General features: G+C 37.4%; 1 protein-coding gene across 1 annotated transcript; it reads right to left on the bottom strand.

The window, feature by feature from the left end:
* Window positions 1-18500: 18500 nt before the first annotated feature.
* LOC138876488 (uncharacterized) lies at window positions 18501-21370 on the bottom strand (the record flags this gene model as incomplete). Its single annotated transcript, XM_070155521.1, has 3 exons — window positions 19558-21370; window positions 19308-19395; window positions 18501-18872 (listed from the first exon to the last, which is right to left on the bottom strand). Coding segments are annotated over exons 1-3 (2259 nt in total), but the record flags the coding sequence as incomplete, so codon positions are not given.
* Between the last annotated feature and the right edge of the window lie 1465 nt (window positions 21371-22835).

A 22835-nucleotide genomic window follows, 5' to 3' on the forward strand; every position in this document is an offset into this window, starting at 1 on the left:
AATCTAATCTACTTGGTCCCAGAAGGACCCTTTCCAGATCGGATGCTGCTGTCGATCAAATCTCCCAACTCGCGCAGGTTCAGCAGTAGGAATGCCCTTGCCAGATGCCCTCCTTCATTTCCTTCAACGTTCTGGCAGTCGGTGACTCTTTTTCTCATCTCCCCCTCCAATTCCATCAAGTTATACTCTAGATATTTTAGCCTATCGCTGGATTTGACAACACTTTCTTTCTACTCGTTAATCATCTCCATGTCAGCCTTATGCTGCACCATATGCCCAGCTTCAGACTCTCAAACTCTTTTCCGTAGCTTGTTGTACTTCACCTCTACTTCAGCAACCTCGTCTATGACCCTTTTACCTGACCCAACCCTTGGATCAAAGTCCCCAGCTATGTTTCCATGAAGGGTAAAGGTATGAGTGTCCCACATGATATCGGTCTGGCTCGATAGTATCCTTCTCCACAATAATCTTCAAGGTCCACATATGTTGTGCTTCGTTCTTATACGGGATGACGTCAACTTGGAAATTGGTTCTAAAGTGACGCATCTTAGCGACCTGTGGTATGATTTGTCTCTTGCCCGCTTGTCTCATAACCCTAAGAGGAGCGTAAGGGTATATGCCCTTCAACCCAATCAACACCAAGTGTGGAAAATCTCTGGATCTGATGATGAAATCATGGGTAGGGAACCACTCGAACATCCACTGGACTTGATCCTCGGCCAAATTTTTGAAAAGCTGTACCCATCCCACAACATCCTCCAGTTGAGCAAATATGTCTGGAATGTAGTTCATGGAAGGATATGTGATCATTCCACGACTTTCACGGAAATTCTTGACGGTATTGTCCCTTTTGGAGATGTTCCAACAACCAGACCTGTAATAGCAAGTTGCAACCCTCGAAGAACCTAAACCCCTTCTGACATCGCTCCAAAGCCCGGTACATGTCTGCAACGATCATAGGGACGATAGTGTATGTCTCCCCCTCGATCACGTCCATTAGAGTTTTGGTCACCATGGCCAGCCTAGTATGGATTCTATCCCCTTGGATTGAGAATACCAGCATGCCCAAGAAACACATAATAAACACGAAGACCCTACGATGAATCCAACCTAAAGAAGTGATTGAGAACTCATCATCAAAAATACGGTAAGAGCTGCTGTGGCCGTATCTTTCATAAAGGAAATCAAAGGGTATGTAGGAGTCCTTCAGGCATTTCAAGTTATCATTTTTCTTCAGCCCTATCATCTTCAAAAATCCCCTAGTAGTGCGATTTTCAGGTGCTAACAGATTAGGGCTATCCCAAGGTAACCCAAAACATAGTTGCAGCCTCGATCAACATTTTGTTGGGCTGAGGATCCAACAGAGAATGCAAATTTCCTAAGACTCGTTTCATATGGTTTTGGTTACATGAAGGAAGATCCCTCCACCAATCTAGCAAGAGTGAGGATATGCTACCAACCATACCAAATCTGGGGACTTCGTGCTTCATTTTCTTCAAAACAAAAGAGAGTTAGGCCCTTTCCCCCTCCAGGTTCATCTATTTATACATTAATGATTAGCATATTGGCACTTTATTTCCCCAAATTAATGCACATAATCGTGATTGCGTCCATTGGGATTATGAAAAACCCGATGGACTTTTGGACAAGGCTTGTCTTAAAGGGTTATTATGCGGACAACATATTAACCCAACTAGGTTTGACCATGATGCATGTACAATTTAATCAGAGTAAGGCGGCTATAGAGGTCTAGACTAGGAGCCTCAAGCGGACAGCTTGAGGGGGAAGGCACGGAACCATCAAACGCACCGCTGATCGACTAGTTTTACCACAAATACGCCTTTCCGAATTTAAAGGGAGATATATAGGAAGAGCGCAAACACTCATCAAGCATTGCTATAGGATTAATTACGCATGAGTGGAATATGATGTTGATCATGATTTATGCAGCAAAAAATAGCATGTTGTCAAGTATTTGCACGTAAGAAAAATAACAAAGGCAGTATTTAAATAATTGAAAGATAGTTACAGAAAAGAAAGCAAAGAGACAAGTCAGTTTCAGGAAAATAAAGAAATCATAAATGCTTGAAAATAGAAAGTTGAATTCAAGTAAAGGAAAGGGTACGCGTGATAGAGCATGCTTGGACTAATTAACAAAATAAGTTCATTATTGTAAGAGCCTAAAATATCCCCAGCAGAGTTGCCATGCTGTCACGCCCCCTTTTTTCCCTTTTGACGGGGAAGTCCAGGTTTCGACATTCCTAGGGGAACAACTCGTTTCCTTTTGGGAATTGGGTATTTGGAGAGTCGCCACCTAACGGATTATGGTACGTTAGGTCACCTAGAGCAATTAACTCATGTAACTAGTTTACATCACCAGAGATTAGGGTAAGGGCTCGAAATAACCTTGAGGGAAAGGTGTTAGGCACCCCTCACGGTCCACAACGGTGGGTCCCGACTGAAATTAAACTATGTGAATTAGTCATTTTACAATTTCAACACATATTTGCAAATAAAGGCATGTTTTCACATTCTAAACACATGTATGATTCAGGTAATGGAAGCAAGGGAGAAGTTTGAACAATCTTGCATATATATATATGTAAAGAAAAGGAAGTTCATAAAATTTAAACACATAGATATATATATATATATCCTCAATCCTCAGGATCAACCCATGCAATGCCTGGTAATCAATCCTCAATGAGGGGCTACACGTGATATTAGCGTGCAGCCATCATATCCTTACTACCCAATTCCCTCCCCTTGGTCATAGCCTAAAGCGTTCTAGCAACCTTATAAGATATCCTATGCGTGCACTACCCGTCCCTTCCTTGTGGTCCTGAGGTGTTTAGGACCTCTAGTTTGGGTAGTTCTAGACTATTCTAAGGTACTTAAAGGAGAAAAATCTAGGCGACAACCAAAACAATTAGGACTAGACCAAAGATGGAATAATTAAAGGCTCAAGTTTTACCTCTACAAATAGAGCAAGCAAGTGCACTTCTTAAACACAATTTCAGGTATTTAAGAGAAGCCCTAGAATAGGATATCTAGGTGAGCAGAGAATATACAGTATTGAGTTAGGACCAAAGTGTCAGAGACCTATTCAGTTTTCCTACTGATTTTAGACCTGTTGAATATGAGCAGTCACAAATCACAAAGCTTAGCTTTGTAGGATTTTTAATTGCCCTATAGGCTTGCCTAGGTGTGTAATACTGATGTCCTATGAGCATGGTATCTAATCATTAATCGAGAATGCGGTAAACCAGTAAACAATTCCAAAGCGGGCAATTCGGATCCTATAGGCATGCTTTCTAGTGATATCAATTAACATAGCATTAAAGACAGTTAAAGAAATGAGGTTAGTCAATTAAACTAATTCAGAACCTACAAGCGTGAGTTCTAATTAAACTAATTTTAGATCCAACTAAAACTGATTTTAGATCCTATAGGCATAATTTGTATAATTAAGCTGATTTTAGACCTTATAGGCATGACTTCTAATTAAGTAAAGTAAAGCAAGCAGAATTTATTTGAACCAAAGAAAATCCTATAGGCACATTATCTAACAAACACATTTGAACCAAATGAACCCTATAGGCATGTCATCTAACAAAACACATTTGAATCGAAATGAATCCTATAGGCATGTTATCTACCCAACTTTACCCACAATATACAACTACCCTCCCTTTTCACTAGTCACCCCAATATTTGTTTACAATAATTATTACAGACCAAGGATTGAATAAATTACGTAAATATAAATATACATTAAGCTATAGGGAGCCTGAAATAGGCCCAAAGTAATTTCCAAGCCTTCGGTAGTCTCAAATACCCAAAGTTCCATAGCCAATTTCATGTCTAGGTGTGTCAGAGTTCCCTAAAGATCTCAATGATCCCGGGCAGTGCTCACACCCAGACCTTTCTTAAATAAGGACTGATTTATGTGCAGTGTAGAAGAGCCAGCCCTGATATGCCAGAGTTCAGAGAGATCTTAGGGACCTCTAAGTAGTACACATACCAGAGGGGAAGAACTTAATAACCTAAGAATAAGTGAAAGTGCTTGACATGATTTGAAAGAGTTTTGGTAAACAGTAGAAAGAGGGAAAAAGATTTTCTGAAACCAGTACTAGTTAGGGAGGTAAATGGTTTGAGAGAAGTATGAAAAACATTTTATTTTGAAATCAGAATGCAAGTCACAGAACAAACAGTTTCAGAAACATTTTGGGGCAAACTTATTCCACACATGGAGAGAGAGGGGTTTGGGGGACACATAGAATACACCCTAGTGTATAAGCAAATAGATACACAAATTTCTCAAGAAGTTGTAGAATTGACAAGTTAGTTACAAAGATTACAACAAAGACATGTTGAGAACACATAGGTCTTGGACATGACCAATACACATAACTAGAGTACTTTGAAGGGCTAGATGTCTTACATAATCTCATTAGTAATGTAGAGTAGGTAAGACTCAGATGAACAAACTAGACAGGCTCTTCATGAAGCATTCCAAGTTTAGAAATACTAATCACATATAGAACAAGCAGAATTTAAACATACTGGGTGAGATAGTAAACAAACAATGTAGCTTGGACATGCTAGTGAACAAACATGATTCATGCAATTATTTCAAAGCAGGATTGGGCATGCTAAACAGTAAACAGATTCTTGTGGGTAAATAGATTAGTCATAGCCTCTAACAGAACAGACTTCAATATGCTAAGTGAGAGAGTAGTTAGGCAGTGTGATCTAGGCATGCTGGTCACACATTGAATAACATCGTAAAATAATAAACAGGATTGGAAGTCACAACTGGAACAACAAAGAAACACATAGTTTTGGAATTTGAATCAGAATGTACCAGTTAAGGATAGAATATATTGTATAGAGCAGAGATGGTGCCAATAGCCAGCCTTGGCTTACAATCGGCTAGGTTAGTGAGAATTGCAAGTAACAGAAGAGAATAGAGAGCTTTTGATAGTGTGAGAGTGTTGATGAACTAAAAATGTTCGTCTAGAAGTGAGGAGTAAAAGAGAGTATATATAGCAGTTAAGAGCAAGGAGAATAAGGTAAAGGGAATCAATCATTCAGCAAATTAAGGAAGCCACATAATCAATTATATACAAATTAGCGTAATTTCCCTTAATTAAGGGTAATTACCCATCGGTAAAGGCTGAATATATTTAAGGAAAGAAGAATTGGGTGAAACTTAAGCATATAATGGGTAATTGGGGTAAATAACAGGGGGTTTAATTAAGGAAACAATTAGTAAGAATCAGCAAGTATCGCAGATAATTCAAATAAGGCAAGTAACTAAATAAGGTTGCAAATAAAGGAATAGTCAAGACTCAACATATAGGTTTTAACGAAACAAATTGGTAAATCAAGAATTCAAAACAACACTGATTTAAAGAGAAAATATGTGTTTACCATGAATAGACAGAATGAATATAAACACATAGAATCAGTAGAGGAGTCGAACCAAGAACCTTAATAGAGGCATATTAGGATAAAAAAATCACAAGACATCGAATTAAGCTAAAGAAAAATCACAGGAACCAAAGCATAGAAGGAAGTCAATGCACAAGTAACCCGGACAAACTCAGAATCCAAACAAAATTTCAAAAAAATGGGGGATTTAGCATAAGCTAGCTAGGGTTAAAACAAACTTTATGAAATCGATTGAAAACACATAAGAATAGAAGATTAAATACTCGAAATTAGCAAAACGTTTTGGAGAAAGAAATTTTCGGGAAACCCTAGTTTTAAAAAATAGAAAACCATTCGAAAATCAGAAGGTTCTTATAAATCTCATGTGAAATAGGTTCGATCCATCTCAGATTTTGCACAGATCTGGGAAGTTCAAAGGATGAAATTAGGGTTTCGAGAAAGACAACACATAGATGAAGAAGTAGGCTTGAAATCCATAGGTTTAAGGCGAAATAGGAAGATATTGTTCGAAATCGAACCGGAACAGCCTGAAACAGGCACGAAAGGGCCATAGGTGTAACCGGACTGACCCTGGTCCCTCGAGGACCTTAGAGATGGCGATACTAGCATAGGAGAGGCCATTAGAGGCCTGATGGTGGTTAGAAACCACCATGAACGGTAGCAGATGAGTGGCGATGAGGGTGAGTTAGGGTTAGGTTTTGAGAGCATTTGAGAGAGGGGAGGAACAAATGACAGTAGGGGAGGGCGGTAAAATGATTAGGGTTTGGGGGGTATAGGTTAGTTTAATTTAGGTAAGGGGAGATCTGGACCGTTGATCATTTTGATCAACGGCCAGGATTTAGCAAGAAATGGGTCGGGTTGATAAAGGGGTTTGGGCTGGGTAGATTTTGGGCCTGGTTTAATTTGAATTGGGTTGGGGGGTCCGAATTTAAACATAATTAAAGGGGGTATTTGTTAAATACCCAATTTATTAATAAAATAATTTGTAAAAATAGCTAATTAAATGGCAAAAAGTTATTTTTACTCATGAAGATGATTTAAAATAATTACTTAGCATTATAAAAATATAAAAAGTTATTTTCTATATAGATAATGTAATTATGCATATGTATGGGCTATTATTGCAAAATGTGCAATTGCAGTCTAAAAATGCAAATGCAATTAAAAAAATACAATTAAAATATTTGAACACTTATATGAGCATAAATGATGAATTTAGATGATTAAATCATCATAAAGTAATATGAGGGATAATTATTGAGTATTTATATAATTAAAAATGCATAAATGAATTGATTTAAGGCTTTTAAAAGTTATAGAAAAATTGTAAAAATACTTGTGCATGTATGTAAATGCATGTACAATATTTTGAATGTATGTGTGCATATTTAAAGCATATGAGGTAAAAATTGGGTATCAACACTGGTACTCTTTTAACTGGCTTTATCGTAGAGCCATTATAGAATATGACTATTGTACTATCTTTCTTGTACCTCTGATATTAAGAGTGATTCTGCAATGTTCTCAATCACAATTTCTTTAATTTTTCTGGGTACCATTTCTTCAAATTCATAGCTTACCTTAGTTCCCACACACATTGGAATTCCATACAATTCAGATAATCTTGAATATCACTTCTGATTTTACTTCCCGTTCATTAGCCACGATAGGTGCCACTTTCTTATGGAGTGCATGCAATGTTGTTGTGAGACTGTTATTATAAGACCATTCCCTCTTTGGGTCACTGAGCTTAGGTTGAAGCCTTCTTCCTTACTTCCTCAGCTAGTCTTTCATTGTAGTACTTAGGGAGGACCCTCTGACTCTTGTAAAGTTGTGAGCTTATTACGGACCTTTGATGTCCTTCCTTGCCTATAGTTATCCATAGTTACTTACCTCTATGCCCTTGTGCTTGTAGGGCTGCTTCTGAACTGATATTTTTGACTGTCTTCCCAGTGGCACTCTCTTTTATTCCTGTAATACTCATACGATACCTTTAACTACCCCAACTCCTATCTGAATATTTCTCAAGTATTACAATGTGATAACTGTAGGGCTAAATTCACTATATTGGGTTTTACTATATTTATCTTGCACGACCTACTGATTTGTTTGTATCCTCTTGACTAGTCATAACTAGGCTCTTCCTGAATCAACTACTAGCTACTCATTGGCCCATTCTCATATCTATATACCGCGTAATCTTTCTTGGGTTATTTCCTTTGTCTAACTTAACTCTCGCACTGGCTCCTTATTTATCAATAACATTCCGGGCAGGAACCTGATAACAACTAGGTCGGAAATCCAAATTAGAGTAAGAATTTGAGAAGTAAATGCGGAAGCAATAACAACAAGGAATTGAACAACTAGAATTAAATAGATGAAAATAAAAGATATGGGAATAATTCAAGGAAAGAATTCCAAGAACTTCCAAGAACGCAAGTTCTATAGCCTTGACAAGATCAAAGTAACAACGTCTTGATTTATGGAAGAAATCAAACGCCTTTACTTAAAAAGCAAATCAAAACAATAGATTCGGATCTTGACCACTTTACGAGTAACTTGAGACAACAATTAATAACTAGTATTAATCGCCTTCTAAGAATACCACAAAGGAATCAAAGATATCATAAAAGAGAAGTAATCTTACTACCTTGAACTAAGAACTAGTAAAGGTTGAAAGATAAATCTCAAAGCACAAGTAACAAAGGTTCAAAAGAACTCTCAAAGTATGATATACTTAATCAATAAATGTTGTGTCTTATGAATGAGAAGAACTCCTTATTTATAGGAGTTAAAAGCACTTAAAATAATGTAGGGGGTTGCTAAAAAGTCATCTAAATTAGGTAGGGGGCTGCTAGGGGTCACAATAGCCATCAAACTTAGGTAGGTGGCTCCTAAGGGGTAACAAAAGCCATCAAAATTAAGTGGGGGGCATCCAAATCCTTTTGGGGCAGATTTGGGCCTTAAAACTATTAGTTTGGGCCATTGGTTTGGACTCCAATTGGGCTCCTTTTGAAACACCCCCTTTTGAACCTCTTTTAAGGTCATTTTGAGCCCTATTGGTGGACTTCAAGGGATGATTTGGTAACCCAATCTTCCTCCTCTTGGACTTCAATTTGGACTACCAAATAATTGTAAAACTTGGACAATTCATCTCCTTTGGGCTTGAGCTCTTCCTCTACAATTAAAAGCTTCTTTATTTGCCATTGAAGTCTAGCAACCTTAGCTTGCAACTCTTTAGCTTGAGATCTTGTAAATGGCCTTGGAGCTTCCAAAACTCTATCATCTCTATCATTGTCCTTAACTATATCCTTGTTCTTGATGCTATCATTCCCCCCTTCTTGAAAAGAATTCGTCCTCGAATTCGATCCTACATCAAACAAAGATAAGTCAGCAACATTAAATGTGGCACTTACTTGGAACTCACCAGGAAGGTCCAACTTGTAAGCATTGTCTCCAATCCTTTCAAGGACTTGAAATGGGCCATCTCCTCTAGGATGCAACTTTGACTTCCTTTTGGAAGGAAATCTCTCCTTTCTAAAGTGAACCCAAACTAAATCTCCAGGTTTAAAAATAACTTGCTTTCGTCCCTTATTCTTTCTCAAGGCAGTTTGCTCATTTTTCTTCTCAATTGCAAGCCTTGTTTGTTCATGAATTTTTTTCATCATCTCAGCCTTTGTCCTACCATCAAGATTAGCAATATCATTAGTTTGTAATGGTAATAAATCAAGGGGAGTGAAGGGATTAAAACCATAAACAACCTCAAAAGGAGACATACCTGTAGAAGAATGGATTGTTCTATTGTAAGCAAATTCAATCATAGGTAAGTGATCTTCCCATGAAGTTAATTTACCTTTCAAAACAGCCCTCAACATGTTTCCTAAGGTTCTATTAACTACTTCAGTTTGTCCATCAGTTTGTGGGTGACAAGAAGTAGAAAACAACAATTTAGTACCTAACTTCCCCCAAAACACACGCCAAAAGTGGCTCAAAAACTTAGCATCCCTATCACTAACAATAGTTCTAGGTATACCATGAAATTTGACAACCTCTTTTACAAAAAGATCAGCAACACATGCTGACATACTGAAAGTCCGGATTTTTTAAATCAAAATGCGGAGATACTAATAACATTCTGAAACATATATGCAGCCAACATGGCTTAACATGAAAAGTCTGAGACTCTGTCTAACTGTTACTCTAGTCTATGAAGCCTCTAAAAAGTACTGAAAACACTGACTGTAACAAAAAAATACTAAAGATTGTAAGGTAATGATAATGCCCCGAAAGAAATGGGATCACCAAATAGCTGGTACGAGAATCCTAGCGCTCGGAATCATCAACCTATAAATCATTACCTGCATTGCGAAATGCAGGCCCCGGGCAAAAGGGACGTCAGTACATTTGAATTGTACTGGTATGTAAAGCAACTGAAAGAAAGAATTATAAATGCTGAAACTGAAATTAAGCTGATAACTGAGATTTGATAATTGATAACTGAAATGATAACTATTGAAACTGAAACTGAAATGATAACTGATAACTGAACTGATATCTGATAGCTGAACTGGTAACTGATAACTGATAGCTGAACTGATAACTGATAACTAAACTGATAACTGGCAACTAAAATGGTAACTGATAATCGAACTGAACAAAAGAAGTAAGGATATGAATACTCCCTCTCCTGAATGATGAACAACCTGTTTATCTGAATAATAAATTGCGGCTTCAGGCCCAATATATATATATGTGCACAAACTGTGACCTCGGGCCCAAGTATACGTATACATAACTGCGACCTCAGGTCCAAAATGCATAAAGCATAACCTGCGGCCTAAGGCCCAAAGATGCATAAATCATAAACTGCGGCCTCAGGCCCAAAGATGCATAAATCATAAACTACGGCCTCAGGCCCAAAGATGCATAAATCATAAACTACGGCCTCAGGACCAAAGATGCATAAAGCATTGACTGCGGCCTCAGGCCCAAATACAGGTGTTCTACATTCAGAGATTTAAAATCAGGAACTGGGAATCATACTGTAATACATGATAGTGAAATACTGAATCACGGTGAGTTACATGATACTGGAATACTAGACCATACTAAGTACATAATACTGGAATACTGGATCATACTGAGTTACATGATACTGGAATACTAGACCATACTGAGTACATAATACTAGAATACTGAATCATACTAAGTTACATGATACTGGAATGGGACATATATTCTTGAACATTGAAACTTCAACTGTCTATGACATACTGGGTAAGCTGTACTGAGACTTAGGGATATCAAACCCAAGTCTATATTGAGTATGAACTGAGCTCACGACGTTCAGAATGAAAGTCATGAACGAGTTATGAAGCTAGAGAATAGAAGTTCTACAACTATTCAAGGAACTAGACTTAACTATATTTCTGAGGCAATTGATACGTCGTAAAAGGAACGTAGTGTAGGGAGGATCATTAACATTCCCAAACATAGAGAGTTAGCCTCACATACCTCAATGTCGCCCCTTAGTGATACTACAATGATCCACAACACTAAGAACCTTCAATCTACAATAGCAATATCCAATGGAACCCAATATTAGTAATAAATTCCATAACTTATGCCATTTAGGCATATTATCAAACATCTTGTAGGCATAGATATTTACACCTCATAACTATAGTGTTGGTTCATCCAACTATCACCATTAACCAACAATTCATTCCACCATCATTCCTAACAAATTTATAACTTCCAACAACATATGTATGACCATCCATTCACGCCCAACCAACAAATCCTATCAAATAATCACCTTTAAATCCCTACCATGGTCATGCATTTAAATTGGGAATTTATGACTTCCAATCACCATACCATAAGTTGTAATACTTGATTCACACTCATAATTCCATAATAACATCATATATGTAAGTCTAAGGGTGTAGGATTACCTCTTGTAGACCAAATCTTGAAAGACAACTTTTGGGGTGTTCTTGAGATTTTGAAGAAATCCTATGAAACCCAATCAAAATCATGTTGTAACTAGTGATTGAGAAGTGAAATCACCATGAAAACACACTAAAAAACTCACCTTAGGTGTGCAATTGGATGCCTTGGTCGAGTTGGGGTGTAGAGGAAACCCTAAGCTTGAGAAGTGACTCAATTTCTATTATTTCCGGCCTTTAGAGTACTTAAAAACCTTCAGTCGCGTAGTTCGCGAGTTGTTCGTGCGTTTTGTTGAGCATTCTGCCTCAGACGCGCGAAATGCGAGACTTCGCGCGATACTTCGCGCGCTCTGACACCTGACCAGTGAAATGTTCATAACTTTCTGTATACACCTCCAAATGACGAACGGTTTGTTGCGTTGGAAACTAAACTCAAAGGGATTTAATTTGATAGGTTATGCATCACACAAATCGTTATAGAACCGGAGATATGATCGTTCAAAGTGAGGTCATGTGCGTATTCATTCACAACTTTAGTCCATTTTGAAATTTTCCAACTTGGCTTAGACTTAGGCCTCTCCTTAGACCCCAATTCACCTCTAACATAACTTATACACTTATTAACATAACCACTCAATTACCATCATGCTAATACTCATTTAATGCATCCACAACCGATTCAAATTACGGGGTATTACATAAATAGTCCTTGTCCGTACACAGCTGATTCATATTTACGGAGTATTACATTACCCATACTCATCTTGATAGGGATTCACATGTCTAAAAGATCACATTAATAGTCATCTAACACATCCACAACTAATCCAGATTTATGGGGTGTTACATTATCTCCCCCTTGGGATCATTCGTCCTCGAATGATTATTCTGGTTGTATCTTAGGATAACTCTGGACCATAAATGGGTCTAGTGGGAACATGAACTTTCCTTAACACGTGCATACTAAACTGAATGAATACACGATCACTGAACTGATGAGGTACTGAATTGAATAGGTACTAGACTGAATGGCTACTAAACTTACTAAACACTGAAAGACATGGAGATTTTAATATAAGGCCTGAATGACAAGGTTAGATAACTTCGACATTTCTCCAAAATACCTACCAGCTAACCAAGCATAACACTAGCTCCATAGGGCATAATAATATGCATAACATGAAACATATACATGAATACTGAACTGGCACGAATAATCGAGTGATGAACTAATGTGAATATCTACTCACTGAACTCACATCAATACCTGAGTATTAAGCTGTCATGAATATCTGAGTACTAGACTGACATGAGTATCTGAGTACTGAACTGACTTGAATGTTCTAACATGAGATCTGAATACTGAAAACATAAATGTCATGACATGAGATTTGAATACTTCAAAACTTGAATATTATAACATGACACGTGAAATACTGGTGTACAACCGCTAATTATGGTAGAAATTCTAACTCATAATCTACTTACCCGATCCTTCATAGGATCCTATATGGGTTGATGTATCTGGGATTGAGCTTTCCTTTCTTTCCAAATCTTATAACACCTTTCATAGGCGAAACTTTTAGAAACACCCCAATCATCAACTTGAAACTCTAGGTCTCTATGTTGCATATTCAAATAGGACCTTTGGCAACTCTGAACTGTCTACAAATGCTATTGAATCAACTTGACTTTCTTCATAGACAGATACACTGAATCTGGTCCCCGCAACTCTGCTTCGCCAACTTCGAACCAACTAATTGGCAATCTACACTTTCACCCATAAAAATCATACTCTCAAAATGAGCAAGATAATCCTATTATAAGGTCCATATTTACCATCTCCACTAACGGATGTGTGTGTACTAAACTTGGTTTTCTGTTGCTCGACTTTCACTTGTTGACAATTCAACCACTTGGCCACAAGGTCTGCACCCTCCTTTTTCATGTCGCTCCACCAATAAGTCTCTTTAAGATCATGATACATCTTTGGGAAACCTAGGTGGATAGAATATTTGAAATTATGGGCTTATAGCGTCTTCCTCCCTCGCTAAGTTCATCTATGGTTGGAACACACAATTTATCCTGGTACCTCAAAGTACCATCATCTCCCCTTGTTCAAAAGCCATCATTTTATGCATGTGAATCCTCTATTTCAGCTACAACAAGTAGGGATCATCAAACCGTTTCTACTTCACTTCGGCTACTAAGGAGGAACAGGTCCTGTTCTAGCAATAACTCCACTATCTTTGGTGTCCGAAAGTCGAACTCCTACCTTGGATAAGTAGTGAACTTCTTTCAACATAGTTATCTTGTCTACCTCATTCATGAGCTTTACTTCCCACACTTGATTATCATTCTAAGCACTTCCTGAAAACACTTATAGCATTGTTGTGAGCTAAGTCACTAACCATCACTCGGAATATGAGAGTCTCCTGCAATGGCACTACCCTCGTAATACATAACTGGGCATGATTTTATAACTTTGCTGTGATCACTTTATCATCAATAACTAAGCTCGGTGGTCATTCTACTCACTTTGTGTTTCTTATACATGCTATACATATTCCTTGTGGTAATTACAAAATTTTCCCTCAATACCGAAATGATTTTCTTTTTCATATCCCTGCTAACTATTCAGGTTTCAAATCTCTAACTGGACTTACTGAAAATTTTCGCCTCACCCCTTAGACCAAAGGTCTTATACTTGCGGACCATTCTATTTTTGTTGGGATCCAAATAACCTTCCTTATTTTCTGCAATTCTTTGCACTCTACATCAATGACGACTTATCTCCCAACTTACTTCTGAGCTAGGGAAACTAAATTATTCACACCTATCATACACAATCTTAATAATTTAACTCTGCTCACATTGTCAATCTTGGGAAGCCACATTTTGATAATTCCTAACGGCTATTCTTCTATAGCTTGCTCTCTCACTGCTAGCTGATTTTTTTTCACTATGCATATGGATCACACTTAGGGAGATTTCATATGTCTTTAACAAAATTGGAATATCTAACCCCAACTTTCTATACACTTCAAAATTACTTCAGACTATAAACCTCCGGCCTAAACACATAGTCACATCTTGTGAATGGGAACTGCCATATCGTTTATCTCACAATAATAGCCACTTCGTATACCAATTCACTAACATGGTACTTTCTAGTTCTGATTTGAATAAATCTAAACAACTTAAAATCATTCCCTAAAATTCAATGTCGCCTGCTCTTGGTTCTCATTTCGTACCACATATTATTCTTAGCTATATTTCCCTTAGGCTCCTTTAAGTCCAAAACTATAGTGATCAATTCCATGCCCGCTGCAGTTGAATTCTTAACCTGATACACCTTAGGGTCTGACATACGGATACACTATCATACACATCTAATAAATCACTTCATGTACCATCTAGTGAGCCTTGGGTCTTAATCCCTAAAACATGCGAAGATTTCGCTATAATCACTGTTACTTACATTATCTTTGAGAACCCATATGCATCACTGTATACTCACAAGTCACCAGAAATTTTGATACACTGAAAATTGGATATTTGGTAACATATAACTGAATACTGAATAACCATAAATTTGCTACCTGAAAGACTGTATAACTGGTAACTGAGGTAAACTAATAGCCATGAGACATGATAACTGCTTTGGTACTTTCTGATAAGGTTATGCTATAATCTGTACTTCTATCCATTGCATCCCACTTTCAACATCTCCTCAAATCTCATTTGTTACCTACATGTATTCCATAGTAATACCACAATAGGCAAATCATCCTTTCTAGAACCTTATACCTTTCTTGCGCATCGCTTGGGTATAATACATTTGGAATTCGATAGGAAAAGAAGGTTAACTATTGCTCTAAGCTTCATGGCATGATCTAGAGTAGAAAGAGATGAGACAATCCTGAATGTCTTGGTAGTTAACCGTTTATATGAGTGGCCGACACACACATATAAAGGAAACTCCACTGGACACGGCTTCATAGACTCCCTAGGACACTTGAACCTAGTGCTCTGATACCAAGCTTTGTCACGCCCCGAACCTGGGCCTGGACGTAACACGACACTCGGTGCCTAACTACATGTGACCGAGCGAACCAAATGGCTGGCTGAATCAACATGTGATATCATAACATACTAAATGCGGAAGATAAGCTAACACATGCTAACATACTGGAAGTCCGGATTTTTTAAATCAAAGTGCGGAGATACTAATACCATTCTGAAACATATATGCAGCCAACATGGCTTAACGTGAAAAGTCTGAGACTCTGTCTAACTATTACTCTAGTCTATGAAGCCTCTAAAAAGTACTGAAAACACTGACTGTAACAAAAAAATACTGAAGACTGTAAGGTAATGATAATGCCCCGAAAGAACTGGGATCACCAAATAGCTGGTACGAGAATCCTAGCGCTCGGAATCATCAACCTGTAAATCATTACCTGCATTGTGAAATGCAGGCCCCGGGCAAAAGGGACGTCAGTACATTTGAATTGTACTGGTATGTAAAGCAACTGAAAGAAAGAATTATAAATGCTGAAACTGAAATTAAGCTGATAACTGAGATTTGATAATTGATAACTGAAATGATAACTATTGAAACTGAAACTGAAATGATAACTGATAACTGAACTGATATCTGATAGCTGAACTGGTAACTGATAACTGATAGCTGAACTGATAACTGATAACTAAACTGATAACTGGCAACTAAAATGGTAACTAATAATCGAACTGAACAAAGGAAGTAAGGATATGAATACTCCCTCTCCTGAATGATGAACAACCTGTTTATCTGAATAATAAACTGCGGCCTCAGGCCCAATATATATATATATATATACTGCGGCCTCGGGCCCAAGTATACGTATACATAACTGCGACCTCAGGTCCAAAATGCATAAAGCATAAACTGCGGCCTCAGGCCCAAAGATGCATAAATCATAAACTGCGGCCTCAGGCCCAAAGATGCATAAATCATAAACTGCGGCCTCAAGCCCAAAGATGCATAAATCATAAACTGCGGCCTCAGGCCCAAAGACGCATAAAACATTGACTGCGGCCTCAGGCCCAAATACAGGTGTTCTACATTCAGGGATTTAAAATCAGGAACTGGGAATCATACTGTAATACATGATAGTGAAATACTGAATCATGGTGAGTTACATGATACTGGAATACTAGACCATACTAAGTACATAATACTGGAATACTGGATCATACTGAGTTACATGATACTGGAATACTAGACCATACTGAGTACATAATACTAGAATACTAAATCATACTGAGTTACATGATACTGGAATGGGTCATGTATTCTTGAACATTGAAACTTCAACTGTCTATGACATACTGGGTAAGCTGTACCGAGACTTAGGGATATCAAACCCAAGTCTATATTGAGTATGAATTGAGCTCAAGACGTTCAGAATGAAAGTCATGAACGAGTTGTGAAGCTAGAGAATAGAAGTTCTACAACTATTCAAGGAACTAGACTTAACTATATTTCTGAGGCAATTGATACGTCGTAAAAGGAACGTAGTGTAGGGAGGATCATTAACATTCCCAAACATAGAGAGTTAGCCTCACATACCTCAATGTCGCCCCTTAGTGATACTACAATGATCCACAACACTAAGAACCTTCAAATCTACAATAGCAATATCCAATGGAACCCAATATTAGTAATAAATTCCATAACTTATGCCATTTAGGCATATTATCAAACATCTTGTAGGCATAGATATTTACACCTCATAACTATAGTGTTGGTTCATCCAACTATCACCATTAACCAACAATTCATTCCACCATCATTCCTAACAAATTTATAACTTCCAACAACATATGTATGACCATCCATTCACGCCCAACCAACAAATCCTATCAAATAATCACCTTTAAATCCCTACCATGGTCATGCATTTAAATTGGGAATTTATGACTTCCAATCACCATACCATAAGTTGTAATACTTGATTCACACTCATAATTCCATAATAACATCATATATGTAAGTCTAAGGGTGTAGGATTACCTCTTGTAGACCAAATCTTGAAAGACAACTTTTGGGGTGTTCTTGAGATTTTGAAGAAATCCTATGAAACCCAATCAAAATCATGTTGTAACTAGTGATTGAGAAGTGAAATCACCATGAAAACACACTTAAAAACTCACCTTAGGTGTGCAATTGTATGCCTTGGTCGAGTTGGGCTGTAGAGGAAACCCTAAGCTTGAGAAGTGACTCAATTTCTATTATTTCCGGCCTTTAGAGTACTTAAAAACCTTCAGTCGCGTAGTTCGCACGTTGTTCGCGCGTTTGTTCGCGCGTTTTGCTGAGCATTCTGCCTCAGACGCGCGAAATGCGAGACTTCGCGTGATACTTCGCGCGCTCTGACACCTGACCAGTGAAATGGTTATAACTTTCTGTATACACCTCCAAATGACGAACGATTTGTTGCGTTGGAAACTAGACTCAAAGGGATTTAATTTTATAGGTTATGTATCACACAACCCTTATAGAACCGGAGATATGATCGTTCAAAGTGAGGTCATGTGCGTATTCATTCACAGCTTTAGTCCATTTTGAAATTTTCCAACTTGGCTTAGACTTAGGCCTCTCCTTAGACCCCAATTCACCTCTAACATAACTTATACACTTATTAACATAACCACTCAATTACCATCACGCTAATACTCATTTAATGCATCCACAACCGATTCAAATTACGGGGTATTACATAAATAGTCCTTGTCCGTACACATCTGATTCATATTTACGGAGTATTACATTACCCATACTCCTCTTGATAGGGCTTCACATGTCTAAAAGATCACATTAATAGTCATCTAACACATCCACAACTAATCCAAATTTATGGGGTGTTACACTAACTTTCCCCAAAACACACGCCAAAAGTGGCTCAAAAACTTAGCATCCCTATCACTAACAATAGTTCTAGGTATACCATGAAATTTGACAACCTCTTTTACAAAACACTGTGCGCACATTCTTTCAACATCTTTTCTCATTCCAGGCCAAAAGAAATTTTCGGCCAGTATGTCTAGTGTCTTTGGGACTCCAAAGTGTCCCATAAGCCCTCCACAATGTGCTTCCCTTACAAATACTTCACGTAAAGAGCAATTAGGAATACACAACTTATTTTCCTTAAAGAGAAAGCCATCTTGGAGGTTAAACCTCTCAAAAGGACTCAACTTACAATCTGCAAAAATTTTGCCAAAATCAACATCATTAGCATAAAGTCCCTTGATTTGATCAAAACCCATTAATTTAGAAGTCAGGGTAGAAACTAAGACATACCTCCTTGAAAGTGCATCAGCAACAACATTTTCTTTCCCTTGTTTGTAAGAAATTACATAAGGAAACGTTTCAATGAATTCAACCCACTTAGCATGCCTTCTACTAAGCTTACCTTGACTCTTCAAGTATTTCAAGGATTCATGATCAGTTTTAATGACAAACTCTCTTGGCCACAAGTAATGTTGCCATGTGGCTAAAGCCCTTACCAAAGCATATAGCTCTTTGTCATAAGTGGAATAGTTCAATGTGGCTCCACTTAACTTTTCACTAAAGTAGGCAATAGGTTTAGAATCTTGCATCAAAACAGCAACTATTCCTTTGCCCGAAGCATCACATTCAATTTCAAAAGATTTAGAAAAATCAGGCAATTGTAACAATGGAGCAGAACATAACTTTTCTTTCAACAAGTTAAAAGCATCATCTTGTTCTTTTCCCCATTTAAAAATCTTATCCTTTTTAATAACTTCAGTTAAAGGAGAAGCAATGGTACTAAAGTCTCTCACAAACCTCCTATAAAAACTAGCAAGTCCATGAAAACTCCTAACTTCAGTTACACTCTTAGGTTTAGGCCATTCTTTTATTGCTTTGATTTTCTCTTCATCAACCTCAACTCCTTTAGAACTAACTACAAAACCCAAGAAAATCACACGATCCACATAAAAAGTACACTTTTTAAGATTAGCAAATAAAAATTGCTTTCTAAGAACTTCAAAAACTTGTTTTAGGTGTTCTACATGCTCTTCTAAAGTGTTAGAAAAGACCAAGATATCATCGAAGTACACCACAACAAATTTTCCATGAAAATCCTTAAAAACATGATTCATTAATCTCATGAAAGTGCTAGGTGCATTAGTCAAGCCGAAAGGCATAACTAACCACTCATAAAGCCCATATTTGGTCTTAAAAGCAGTTTTCCATTCATCTCCAGGATTCATTCGAATCTGATGGTAACCACTTTTTAGATCAATTTTAGAAAAGATTTTGGATCCATGTAATTGATCCAACATGTCATCAAGACGAGGAATAGGGTGGCGATACTTTACCGTAATCTTGTTGATTGCTCTACAATCCACGCACATCCTCCAAGTTCCATCCTTTTTTGGTACCAATAGGACGGGAACCGAGCAAGGGCTCATGCTCTCTCTCACAAAACCTTTCTCAAGCAACTCCTCAACTTGCCTTTGAAGTTCTTTTGTCTCTTCTGGATTACTCCTATAGGCTGGCCTATTTGGGATTTGTGATCCAGGTACAAAATCAATTTGATGCTCAATGCCACGTAAAGGTGGCAATCCATTAGGAATATCTTCTGGAAAGACATCTTCAAAATCCTGCAAAAGAGAAGAAATACTACTTGGCAAAGAAGAAGTTAGCAACTCAGAATTAATCAAAGTCTCTTTGTAAGTAAGTAGTATTATGGGCAGCCCCTCTTTTCTTGCATTTAAACACTCTTTGGTTTTTATATAAAAACTCTCTTTTTTTCTTTCCTTAACCTCTTTCCTCTCACCAAGACTGTCTATTTTTTCATTCAAACCCTTTTTTATCTCTTCTCTCAAATTGCTGCCCTCTCTCTCTTTCTCTCGGCCATCTCTCTTTTTTTCTAATTCTTGGCCTTCTTTCTTTTCTTTTTCCTCAAGCTCACTTTTTATCTCTCCCCTTGGTTTTCCCATTGTTTCTCTTAATCTCTTTTGATCTTCAAACACTTGAGAAGGAGATAAAGGTGCAAGAGTAAATTTCCTGCCATTTAGTTCAAGAGAATATCTATTCTTTCTTCCATCATGAAAAACATTCTTGTCATACTGCCAAGGACGACCCAGTAAGATATGACAAGCTTGCATAGGTATTATGTCACAAAGAATATCATCCTTATATCTACCAACATTAAATGAAATCATGCACTGTTTGTTTACCTTTAGTTCACCACTATCATTTAACCATTGGAGTCTATATGGAGTAGGGTGTTTCATGCATGCAAGTCCCAATTTTTCCACAAAGTATGAACTCACCACATTAGCACAACTACCACTATCAATGATCATAGAGCAAGTTTTTCCCTTTATCCCACACCTAGTATGGAATATATTCTCCCTTTGTTCTTCACTATTGCTTGCCAAATTGATAGTCATAATCCTTCTAACTACCCCAATCATGCCCTCATTAGGTAGTTCTACATCATCTTCATCACTCACATCTCCCTCTTCTTCTCCCTCACCTTTTTCACTCTCATATCCTCCATCTTCTCTAAGAATGATGTTTCTTCTACTTGGACATTCATGCATCATATGTCCCCTTCCTTTACATTTATGACATTGAATAGAACTAGAAGGTGTAAAAGGTTTAGGGTTAAAGGTTTTACCTCCCTCTTTGTTCTCAAATTTACCTTTACCCTTGTCTTCTTGAGGTCTAGAAGAACTCTTCATCTCATGATATGGCCATGGCTTCTTGGAGATGGTGCTTGTCCGACCGTTCCACGAGCTAGTTTGCTTTCTTTTATTTTGATTTTCTATCTTTACACACAAATCAACTAACTCATCTATTGTTACATATTGTTGTAATTCTACTACATCAGCTATTTCCTTATTTAAACCATTTAAAAACCTAGCCATTGTAGCCTATTCTTTCTCTGTACAATTAGCTTGGATCATATCCATATCCATAGCCTTAAAGTACTCATCCATAGACATGGACCCTTGCTTCAATGTTTAAAGACGTTGTTGTAGCTCTTTTTGAAAGTGTGATGGCACGAATCTCTTCCTCATCACCCTCTTCATCTCAGCCCAAGTAGCAACTGGTGCTTGTCCTTCTTGCAATTTGTCCCTAGCAAGATTTTTCCACCAAATAGCAGCATAGTTAGAAAACTCAACAACAACAAGTTTAACTTTCTTACCCTCAGAGTAGTTGTGACAATCAAAGATGGCTTCAACCTTTCTCTCCCAATCAAGGTACAAGTCTGGGTCCCTTGCTCCCTTGAATGATGGCATCTTCATCTTTATACTACTTATATTGTCATCTTCTACTCTACCTCTTTGTCCCCTCCTATCTCTTCCCACCCTATCAAAATCAATATCATTAAAATCATCTATAGGGTTTTCTTGATTTACAATGGGAGCATGGGGTACATTTCTCCTAGCTTGGGGTCTAACATTATTTTCCCTCCTAAGTTCAGCTATTGTATCATTTTGATCAGCAATGGTATCCCTCATCTCTTGGAGTTGCAAATTCAACCTTTCAAATTGTTGATGCATAGCTTGCAAGGTAAAATCATTTCTTGCTTTGATTTCAGCTTCTTGGAGAACCCTTCGTTCATCATCACTACCTGTACGCGACATCTTTAAAAAAAAAGTGTAAACTGTATCACAAAAATTAGCTCTCTTTTTTTTTCTCGGAATAACCTTTGAACAAAATACTTTGTAGATTTATAATTAAACCCAACTCGTATGAAATTCTTAGTAGTAAAATTCAGATTTTTGGGGAACTAATGAAAGAAAAACCAAATCCTAGAACTATTAGGCTCGGTTGAAACATGACGCGAACAAAAAGGAAAGGATTATATGTTTAGATTAGAAAGAGTAAGAAAATCTAGGATCCCCTCTTCTTGTTTCCTTTGTTAATTTTTGGTAACAAATTAGATACAAAAGAAATATCCCAGAGAGCACACAATTCTATTTTTTGTTCTAAAAACTGATTTTCGTTTTTTTTTAAATTTTTTTTTCTTTTCTTTTCTTTGCTCTTAGTATTCAAGAAATCCCAAGACTTACCAAGAACAAAATCTTGATAAAACCGCTCTGATACCACTTGATAACAACTAGGTCGGGAATCCAAATTAGAGTAAGAATTTGAGAAGTAAATGCGGAAGCAATAACAACAAGGAATTGAACAACTAGAATTAAAGAGATGAAAATAAAGGATATGGGAAGAATTCAAGGAAAGAATTCCAAGAACTTCCAAGAACGCAAGTTCTATAGCCTTGACAAGATCAAAGTAACAACGTCTTGATTTATGGAAGAAATCAAACGCCTTTACTTAAAAAGCAAATCAAAACAATAGATTCGGATCTTGACCACTTTACGAGTAACTTGAGACAA

Source organism: Nicotiana sylvestris, chromosome 8 (genome assembly GCF_000393655.2).
Source record: "Nicotiana sylvestris chromosome 8, ASM39365v2, whole genome shotgun sequence".
In the NCBI taxonomy this organism is placed as follows: domain Eukaryota; kingdom Viridiplantae; phylum Streptophyta; class Magnoliopsida; order Solanales; family Solanaceae; genus Nicotiana; species Nicotiana sylvestris.